General features: G+C 51.7%; 1 protein-coding gene across 1 annotated transcript; it reads left to right on the top strand.

Moving 5' to 3' along the window:
* The first annotated feature begins 4,925 nt into the window (after positions 1 to 4,925).
* LOC123148097 (LRR receptor-like serine/threonine-protein kinase RGI5) lies at positions 4,926 to 9,267 on the top strand. Its single transcript, XM_044567452.1, has 2 exons — positions 4,926 to 8,148; positions 8,621 to 9,267. Exons 1-2 carry the CDS (start codon positions 5,325 to 5,327, stop codon positions 9,004 to 9,006), a joined length of 3,210 nt encoding a protein of 1,069 aa, XP_044423387.1. The 5' UTR covers positions 4,926 to 5,324; the 3' UTR covers positions 9,007 to 9,267.
* Positions 9,268 to 10,876: the final 1,609 nt, after the last annotated feature.

Genomic DNA, 10,876 nt, shown 5'->3' with positions numbered 1-10,876 from the left:
AAAGGAAGGGGGGGGGCGCCACCCCCTTCCTAGTCCAATTCGGACTTGGGAGGGGAGGGGCGCGTGGGTGCCTCTTGGCCGCCTCTCCTCTTCCACCAATTGGGCCCATGAGGCCCATTAACCTCCGGGGGGGGGGGGGTTCCTTTAACCCCTCGGTACTCCGGTATATATCCGATGACCCCCGGAACCATTCCGGTGTCCGAATATAGTCGTCCAATATCAATATTACAGGGTTTGATATTCCGAGTTTAATACTCCATCCGTCACGATTTAGAAGGCGTGCTTGGAAATTCTCTGGGACCTAGGTGGTTATCTATTGATTGTGAGATGGGCTAAAAAATAGCATTCACACTACGCATGCATATATAAATAGTATATCGAAGTACTAATTAGCTACTAGAAATAAATGCAGTGCGCCCTAAACCTTGTCCATTGTGGAAACACACGCAAATTTAAATGTGCATTCTAAACTGTGACGAAGGGAGTAATAGTGAACAAAGGGATTTGCATCTTTACTGTGTTGCGACAATGTGAAATGGATGGGCCTATTTACACAAAAAGTAATTCTTCCTTATCAAAACTGCATTTAGGCTATCTTGATGGACTTTTTGGTAAGTTGTACTCGCTCCTTCCGCCCAAAAGTGTAGGGGGGGCATTGTTTGATTTGTTAAGACAAAATTTGGACTAACAGTAAGGCGGCATGTAGAAATCAGATGTTATTTCTATGGAATGGAATAATCCATATAAAGTTAATAGTAATTCAAACAAATCATGAGATGACACTGTATGAGTGATAAAGCAAAAGGCGGCATGTAGAAATCAGTTGCTATTTCAATAGAATGGAATAATCCATATAAAATTAAAAGGAATTTAATAGATGAGCCTAAATCATGGAATTATTATGAGCATAAATTCTTAAAACATTGTATACTTATTGTAATTTTTGGATTGGTGTTGGGTTCACTCCTCAAACACCACTCTTACTCACAAAAGTGTGACAAACACAAATGTACTCATACTCAAAGGTGGGATCATTACACCTACAGAAGTTACAAATAACACAATACAGTCTTACTCACACGTAATTTACGAAAAAAATCTTGAAATAAATAAATAAACCTCATTCTCGCTGGGTGGAGGGGGGTCTAACTTGCCTCTGTAGTATAACTTTGTTTGTTTCGAAAATAGAAATCCCCCGGCCCCCCGGTCTCTACATCCGTAGATGCAGACAGACATGTTACCAAAATAAGATGCAATGGAATGAATTAAAAACATCCAACAAACAAAGACATGAAATGGGTAATAAAGTTTCGCCCATTTCAAGTGACAAAAAACTCCTATGACTAAGTCGCTATTCTTGCAAAGTCTTCAAGAAGGTAGCGCACATATCCAACTCGAAAGCATGATAACTATTTTCATCATGAATGTTGGATCCAAGAAATGAAGGCTACAACATCAATCCGATAGATGAGAGCAAGTTGGAAGATAGATTGGTGGAACATTTAAAAGGAAGACCCCATGTTATGCATCAACCCATACTCCACCCTCTCTCCATCACATTTTTTGATATGGATTTCTTTTTCATTATTGGATCAATGTTCTTAATTTCTTTCGTCAAACATAAACATGGCCACATGTTGATTCATACACCTGAATTCAGCTTTTGTTTGACGAGATGTTCGAAACAAGATAAACTTTGAATATATTTTTCATTTTGTTACTTTCGAAACAAGATCAACGTCGGATTTTTTTACTGAAACTTACATGTACTCTTTCCGTAAAGAAACATAAGAGCGTTTAGATCACCAAAGTAGTGACCTAAACGCTCTTATATTTCTTTACAAAGGGAGTATTTTATAATTTGCAACACTGCTTCTCCCTCCACACACCGGTCCCACACACATATGCCTTTGTCCCAAATGAAATAAGTTCCGAGTCAAGTTTCAAAGAGCAAAAAGAAAATGAATAATTAAAACCATACTCAACATTGATCTTGTTTCAAAGATCTCGTGAACAAAAAAATGACGGTCAAAGCGGGTCTGAAATCGAACATTTGAATCAAAATATATGATAATTTTAGTGTTAGGGCAAAAAGGTAAACCCATGATGGGGGAGTATGAGGTGAGCAAAAATGCTATACCTATGGATAACTACGTAAATTAGTTACGAAAAGGAGGTCTCCTTCCCTCATTCCACTAATATCTTCCCTGATTTTCAGGATGGGGCCTACTGCAATCCAATCGAAACCAACCCACGTCACTCTTTACATAGAAATTTTCGTAGGTCTAATTCAATAGGCTATAAGATTGCTTCTGTACAAATGGTGTAGTCCAACATATGACCAAATCTGACCCATTGTCTCCATATCCAATGGTTGAAAAGCCAACGGTGCATCCGTGGCACCAACTGCACCGGTGCACTTGATACGTTCTCGGGTTGGGATGAGTGGAGGCGGCGGAGGGTTGGTAGTGACGTGTTAGTGAGAGGGGTTGGCAGCTCTTCTTGTGTTCCTGTACCTCCTTTTTTCTCTACGGAGTAGTAATGCTCATTCTGCAAATTTTAGAATTCCACGTTATCAGCTCAGAGAATATCAATTTGGGAAGTTGAGTATCAAGTGGCCCGGTTCTTTGGCCAGTACTATATTGTTTTGTGCATTCGCGCAGGCAGGCGCCCATGGAAATGGACGATACGACGACCCCTATTTCCCGGGGCTCCTCAGCACCGGTAGAACACGGCCAGAAACATCCAGCAGTACTGGCACTCCATGTTTTGCGTGGCCGAACCAAACCAAACAAAATCGATGATTGCCAATAATTACTCGTGGCAGCCAAGCAACGCCGTTTCTTTCTTTGACCCGTGCTAGGAGTAGAGTACGTACTAGCGATCGAAAGGACGTTTGGTCATGACATGAGATGCTTTGGTTAAAAGGAGCAGCAAAGGAAAGGAAAGCCGTCGTCGTTTGGCCGGGCCGGAGGAGGAGGAGGAGGAGGAGGAGGAGGGGGAGACGGAGACGGAGACGGGACAAGAGGAGGGCGCGGCGCTATGTCGTCACGTGGCGCGGCGCCTGGTCCTAGGCGCGCGTTATTTATCCCGACGCAATCCCACACGGCCCTTGTCACTAGCGCGGTTCTCACATGCTTGTCACGGTACGTACGTAGTGATCTCCCCGTACACGCGGGCATTTCGAGCGCAAGCACTTTTTGGGGGCACCGTTAAATGAACCGCTAAAAAACGGCGTTAGTATTTAAAAAAAACTCTGATTTTCTTGAGAAACTTTCAATCTACTCTCTCCGCCCGGAATTACTTGTCGTGAAAACGAATAAAAATAAATGTATATAAAACTAAAATATGTTCGAATACATTCATTTTTTCGGCAAGTATTTCCGGAGGTAGGAAGTATTCATCTTCAATCATGGTTGTACAAAGAACACCAGAGGCAATCAAAGTTAGAACCACGTCCGTGGACCACCTAACGACGACTACATGCAAGTTTGTTTTAGCATAACGCATACGCACTCCGTATCCCTACGAGCACCTCCGAGATACTGAACCTGCACAACATCTTGAGATTGATGAGGTCGTCACAAACATCTTTGTAGTGGAAGGAAACGTCTTCTCTCAGTGAACGCACATCACTGGAAGACCTGAAATTAAATCCAGAAAAATGCGATCACAAACATCTTTGTAGTGGAAGGAAGCGTCTTCTCTCATTGAACAAACATCTTTGCCAAGTCTAAAACTTGAACCCTCGTGGATTTGATTTCAGCACAAAGAACCTAACCATCTAAGCTACGACTCAATTCACAAAAAATTTCAATCTATCTATCAAACTTCATGGTAGTACAAAGAACACAAGAGTCACTAAAAAATTCCATCCATATCTATAGAGCACCCAACTACGACTATAAACACTGAATCGAGCCCAAGACGCATCGCCGTCATCGCCCTTACTCATTGAAACCGGACAAACCTTATTCTAATAGACAGTCTAATATTTTGTACGAAAAATGGGAAAGAAATTTTGGCGACCAAAAGGTTCTTCCTTCTTTTGCTTACTATCGAGCTGATTGTTGCATTGTGCCAAAATGTAAGGACATCTCCAACGCGTGCACAAAATCGCCTGTAAATGTCCAGGGGCAGAAGGTCAGGACACTCTTTGTCATCTAACGATACATAAAATGTCTGTGAACATGGACAAATGTCTGAAATTTCATAAACTGCTGTCGAACTTGGAAGTGGTTTGGGGGAGCTCGAACATACTACGAGTACGCACAAGCTTTGGACCGCATGATAAACACACTTTCTCTGGGGAAGACTTGTGTGAGATCTGGCATTAGGTGAAATCTACGAGATCAATATTTTTGGAAAACAAATACATGTTCAAACATTCTCAAAACTTTTGTAGACACACATCAATGTTCGATATGCAACCTCAAAAAGTTCTTTCAACTTACATTAATAGAAACAAAAACGATAAAATCAGATGTGAATAGTGTCAATGTACTATTCACCCGAAGCTGCTACCATTCACATTCGAATGTCTTTTTTGAATCTCTAAATGTGCATCGAGTTTTGAGTTGATGTTTGGGGTTGTATATATGCCCGACATGAATGTTGTCAAATATTTTCATATTTTTTTTAAAATGTCTAAATATGATTAACTTTTTGTTGATCTCACGTAAATTACCAGCTAGAGGCAAGCAACACGGGACGAAAATTGCAGTTAAACAAGTGCACTCAGCAGCAGTGACACTACATTACCAGCTAGCTCTAGCCCCCGACCTAGTGGAGGAGACCACCCGTAGCCACCATTAAATACTCGCCGCGCCCAAGAACTGCCAGGACAAGCGAGGTTTTACCACCACCACTAACCCCAATTCAAGGGTTTAAGCTAACCCAAATCTCATAAAAATAGTACTACTCTACACCCGCACACAGCCGAGGACAGAGAGAGAGAGAGAGAGTGTGCGCGCGTTCAAAAGAGCCGGGGAGGGAGCCAGACAGGGAGCAGCGTCTCCGCTCCCGGCCACCTCCTCCCCCGCCTCCATATGCGTCTTGGGTGCGGCTCAAGCAAGCACCAGCTCGACGCAAAGCTCCCCCTCCCCCGCCACCTCACTGCCCCGCACTCCACTCCCACATGCCCCGCCATCGCCCCGCCCCCTCCCACTAGCCACCGAGAGGGCTTCCCGGCCCCATGCGGCGGTGAGCTCCAGCTCGCCCACGCCGTGCCGCCGCTGCTGATCGGATAGGCGGGGGGAAGGAAGGAAGGAAAGAAGCGCTCGTTTCAGACTTTTTTGGCGGGTTTCTTGATCGCCGGAGCGGGAATGGCGCACCGGCGCGGGTGGTTCCTGGCGGTGGCGCTATTGCTGACCGCGCTCGCGCTCCGGCCGGCCGCGGCGCTGTCGTCAGACGGCAGGGCGCTGCTGTCGCTGCTCCCGGCCGCGCCGTCGCCGGTGCTGCCGTCCTGGGACCCGTCGGCCGCGACCCCCTGCTCGTGGCAGGGGGTCACCTGCTCGCCGCAGAGCCGGGTGGTGTCGCTCTCCCTGCCCAACACCTTCCTCAACCTCTCCGCCCTCCCGCCGCCGCTCGCCTCGCTCTCCTCGCTCCAGCTGCTCAACCTCTCCACCTGCAACATCTCCGGGACTATCCCGCCCTCCTACGCCTCCCTCGCCGCTCTCCGCGTGCTCGACCTCTCGTCCAACGCGCTCTACGGCGCCATCCCCGGCGAGCTCGGCGCGCTCTCCGGGCTCCAGTACCTGTTCCTCAACTCCAACCGCTTTACGGGTGCCATCCCGCGCTCCCTCGCCAACCTCTCCGCGCTCGAGGTGCTCTGCGTCCAGGACAACCTCTTCAACGGCACCATCCCGGCGTCCCTGGGCGCGCTCACCGCGCTCCAGCAGCTCCGCGTCGGGGGCAACCCGGGGCTGTCGGGGCCAATCCCGCCCTCCCTCGGCGCGCTCTCCAACCTCACCGTATTCGGCGGCGCGGCCACCGGTCTGTCTGGCCCCATCCCTGAGGAGCTCGGCAACCTCGTGAACCTCCAGACGCTCGCATTGTACGACACCGGCTTGTCCGGCCCCGTGCCGGCGGCGCTCGGCGGGTGCGTGGAGCTGCGCAACCTCTACCTCCACATGAACAAGCTCTCCGGGCCGATACCGCCCGAGCTCGGGAGGCTGCAGAAGATCACCAGCCTGCTGCTCTGGGGCAATGCCCTCTCCGGGAAGATCCCGCCGGAGCTCTCCAACTGCTCGGCATTGGTGGTGCTCGACCTGTCGGGCAACCGTCTCTCGGGCCAGGTGCCGGGGGCGCTCGGGCGTCTCGGCGCGCTCGAGCAGCTCCACCTGTCGGACAACCAGCTCACGGGGCGCATACCGGCGGTGCTCAGCAACTGCAGCAGCCTCACCGCCCTGCAGCTCGACAAGAACGGCCTCTCCGGGGAGATACCGGCGCAGCTCGGGGAGCTCAAGGCGCTGCAGGTGCTGTTCCTCTGGGGCAATGCGCTGTCCGGCTCGATACCGCCGTCGCTGGGCGACTGCACCGAGCTGTACGCGCTGGACCTGTCCAAGAACCGGCTCACCGGCGGCATCCCCGACGAGGTCTTCGGGCTCCAGAAGCTCAGCAAGCTGCTCCTGCTCGGCAACGCGCTGTCGGGGCCGCTTCCTCCGAGCGTCGCCGACTGCGTGTCGCTGGTCCGGCTCCGGCTCGGCGAGAACCTGCTCGCCGGCGAGATACCCAGGGAGATCGGCAAGCTGCAGAACATGGTGTTCCTGGACCTGTACTCGAACAGGTTCACCGGACACCTCCCCGCCGAGCTCGCCAACATCACGGTGCTGGAGCTGCTCGACGTGCACAACAACAGCTTCACGGGGCCCATCCCGCCGCAGTTCGGGGCGCTCATGAACCTGGAGCAGCTTGACCTCAGCATGAACAAGCTCACGGGCGAGATGCCGGCGAGCTTCGGCAACTTCAGCTACCTCAACAAGCTCATCCTCAGCCGGAACATGCTCTCCGGGCCACTGCCCAGGTCGGTTCAGAACCTGCAGAAGCTGACCATGCTGGACCTGAGCAACAACAGGTTCTCCGGCGCGATACCGCCGGAGATCGGCGTGCTGTCAAGCCTGAGCATCAGCCTGGACCTGAGCGGGAACAGGTTCGCCGGCGAGCTGCCGGAGGAGATGTCCGGCCTGACGCAGCTGCAGTCGCTCGACCTGTCGAGCAATGGCCTGCACGGCAGCATCTCGGTGCTCGGGGCGCTCACCAGCCTGACGTCCCTCAACATCTCGTTCAATAACTTCTCCGGCGCCATCCCCGTGACGCCGTTCTTCAAGACGCTGTCGTCAAACTCCTACGCCGGCAATCCCAGCCTGTGTGAGTCCTACGACGGGCACATCTGCGCGTCAGACATGGTTCGCCGGACCACACTCAAGACCGTCAGGACAGTGATCCTCGTCTGCGCCATTTTAGGCTCGATCACTCTGCTGCTTGTGGTGGTCTGGATCCTGTTCAACAGAAGCAGGAGGCTCGAGGGCGAGAAGGCGACGAGCCTGTCGGCCGCCGGCGGCAACGACTTCTCGTACCCGTGGACGTTCACGCCGTTCCAGAAGCTCAACTTCTGCGTGGACAGCATCCTGGAGTGCCTCAAGGATGAGAATGTGATCGGCAAAGGCTGCTCGGGGGTGGTGTACAGAGCGGAGATGCCCAACGGCGACATCATCGCCGTGAAGAAGCTCTGGAAGACGACCAAGGAGGAGCCGATCGACGCGTTCGCCGCCGAGATTCAGATACTGGGTCACATCAGGCACCGGAACATTGTCAAGCTGCTCGGTTACTGCTCGAACAAGTCTGTCAAGCTCTTGCTCTACAACTACGTCCCCAATGGTAATCTGCAGGAGCTCCTCAGCGAGAACAGGAGCCTGGACTGGGACACACGGTACAAGATCGCGGTCGGGGCGGCGCAGGGGCTCTCCTATCTGCACCATGACTGCGTCCCGGCGATACTCCACCGGGACGTCAAGTGCAACAACATACTGCTTGATTCGAAGTATGAGGCCTACTTGGCTGACTTTGGGCTGGCCAAGCTAATGAACTCCCCCAACTATCATCATGCCATGTCGCGCATCGCCGGTTCTTACGGATACATTGCTCCAGGCAAGTGACTTCTACTAATTTGTGTTTATCTTCTACTGTTACTCTCTTCAGCATTTAGAACTGTACACATAGTGTGAGTTCACCAATTGATCTCACAGCTCTGTCACTTATTGGGGCAGTGCTGTTGCCTAAGCAAGAATCTTTGACCTGTGGTTGCTTCTAGTAAGCTTAACAAGTTAACATGGTTCTTCATCCATGACCATGCCGATTGCTTGTAGTTCAAGCCGGTGAGTTGGATTGACTAGGTATTAACTGACATTGTCCTTGGACAGTAGTACTACAACAATATACAGTAGCTGCTAGAGTTTCTCACATCACAAGCATCCTTCTTCACTGAAGCGCGTTGACTTCACGCTGTTGATTCCAATGCTTAGCACATCACTGTCTTGATTTGCGTAATTATACTGAAGTGTAGCAAAGATGATTTCAGTTTGATGGCACAATGGTTTGACACTTGGCTTCTTCATTTCAGAGTACGGCTACACGGCGAACATCACGGAGAAGAGCGACGTGTACAGCTACGGCGTGGTGCTCCTGGAGATCCTGAGCGGGCGGAGCGCCATCGAGCCGATGGTCAGCGACAGCCTCCACATCGTGGAGTGGGCCAAGAAGAAGATGGGGAGCTACGAGCCGGCGGTGAACATCCTGGACCCCAAGCTGCGCGGCATGCCGGACCAGCTGGTCCAGGAGATGCTGCAGACGCTGGGCATCGCCATCTTCTGCGTGAACCCGGCGCCGGCGGAGCGGCCGACCATGAAGGAGGTCGTGGCCTTCCTCAAGGAGGTGAAGAGCCCGCCGGAGGAGTGGGCCAAGACGTCGCAGCAGCCGCTCATCAAGCCCGGCAGCCAGGAAGCCTGATGAGAGCAGTGTCGCAGCTGATTCAGTGGCGCGTCTTCTGCAACAAGAGAAATGGAGGGAGATGATATTTGAAAGGAAAAAGGAGTAGGGTTTTTGATAATTGCCTAGCTAGCTTTGGTTAGGGGTTTCTTGTACAGTTTCAGATGACGTTTGTAGCTCGTTCTGGGGGACTTGAATGGGAAATTTTCTCGGTTATTTAGTTTGCTCTTGCAATACGCCACGCCATTGTGCCTCCCAGTTCACAGTTTACTCTTCACTTCATTTCGCACTTCGTTTGGATGTGATGTGATTCTGAGTAGTGTCCATGTCAGCATCGCCAAGACAAGGACTGAACCACGAGTTATTGCCAATCAGCCTGAACCACGAGTTATTGCCAATCAGCAGACTGTAGTGGATCCGGCAACAGAAGATGGCGCGATAGAATTCAATCAAGGAGATGGGCCGGCCCAGCGGCCCAAGCGAGCGACCAACCCACCGCGTTGGCTCGACGACCACAGCCTGGCCCGTTAATCGAGCTAACGGTAACTGGTTTAAATAGAGATCGACCTCTTCCTGTAATAGGGGGCTAGGATTGGAATGACGGCTTCGGCCGGTGTAATCGGATAGCTGTGAGGGTGGTTGGGTGGCCAGCTACCGAATTTTTCCCCAATTCGAATTCGAATCCCTAAATTCCTCCCCGATCTAGTGAGTTGCTTATAGTTGGTATTAGATTCGGCAGTCCTGGAGCTTCCGCAGCATCGCCACGGGACGCGGTGGCCAGATCGGCGGCGATTGGAGGCGATGGACAAGCTGTCCGAGGACGGGCGCGACGTCTACGCCCTGTTGCGGGCGGATTTCACCGCCGACTTGGACCAGCGCTTCAAGGAGCACGGCGACACCCTTCTCCAAGCTGTCGACAAGCTAATCCAGGCGAACACGACGGCGCTCGACGCTCTCCTGTCGGCGCGTGTGGACGGCGTACGGGACGAGTTCGCCCTCGAGATCGAGCAAGTCCGCGGCGAGCGACCGCGGGAACAAACCGGGCGCATCGAGATCTCGTCGTCACGGATGGCTGGGAGTGGTCGCGGCGGCGCCTCCGACTCCCTTGGCATCAATCAGGAACACCGGGGGAAGGCACATAACACTTATGTCCCTCCTCCGGTCAAAGGTGCGCGTGATTCCACTTTCCATGCTCGTTCTTCTTCCATCGGTGATGCGGGCTACCCGGATACTGCTGATGCGTTTTCGTTTGGTGTTCGCGCGGATCTCCCTCGATTCGATGGTGCGAATCCGAGGTTGTGGCAGAACAGATGCGAAGACCAGTTCAAACTCTGGAATACTCCGCCGCACCGATGGATTTCGCTGGCGACGTCCCAATTTGAAGGAGCAGCGGCCCGGTGGTTGGAATCAGTCCAGCGCAAGTCGCCAAACATTTCGTGGTCTGAATTCTGCTGCAGTTTGCAGAGTCGCTTCGGCCAAAATCAACACCAGACACTGCTTCGCCAGCTCTTCCGTATAGCCCAAACCAGCACAGTTGCGGATTATGTGGATAGATTCGCCGATTGGTATGATCAGTTGTCCGCATATGAAGAAATCCCCAACACCTTGCACTACACTACCCACTTCCTCGACGGACTCAAACCAGGGGTTCGCGTTGCAGTGGCGCTTCAGAAGCCTAAGGATCTAGATTCAACATATGACTTGGCCTTGCTGCATGAGGAGCTCGGGGAAGGAGTAACCCATATCAACTCGCCTGCAGGCTTGCGATCAGGTCCATTTCCACTTCCTCTTCCCCCAAAACCCCGTGTCAGTGAAGATCGGCGACAGTCTGACACTCTGAAACCAACAACAATTGACGACAAGTGGTCTGCATTGCGCGCTTACCACAAGT

The sequence above is a fragment of the Triticum aestivum genome, chromosome 7A (assembly GCF_018294505.1).
Source record: "Triticum aestivum cultivar Chinese Spring chromosome 7A, IWGSC CS RefSeq v2.1, whole genome shotgun sequence".
Taxonomy (NCBI): domain Eukaryota; kingdom Viridiplantae; phylum Streptophyta; class Magnoliopsida; order Poales; family Poaceae; genus Triticum; species Triticum aestivum.
The sequence above is the reverse complement of the archived record's forward strand: the minus strand, read 5'-3'. Positions and strand labels throughout refer to the sequence as shown.

Excerpts from the sequence above, each read along its gene's own strand:
- LOC123148097 (XM_044567452.1), top strand. The coding sequence starts at position 5,325 with ATGGCGCACCGGCGCGGGTGGTTCCTGGCGGTGGCGCTATTGCTGACC. Across the intron at positions 8,149-8,620 it reads TTACGGATACATTGCTCCAG|AGTACGGCTACACGGCGAAC; the intron begins GCAAGTGACTTC and ends TCTTCATTTCAG.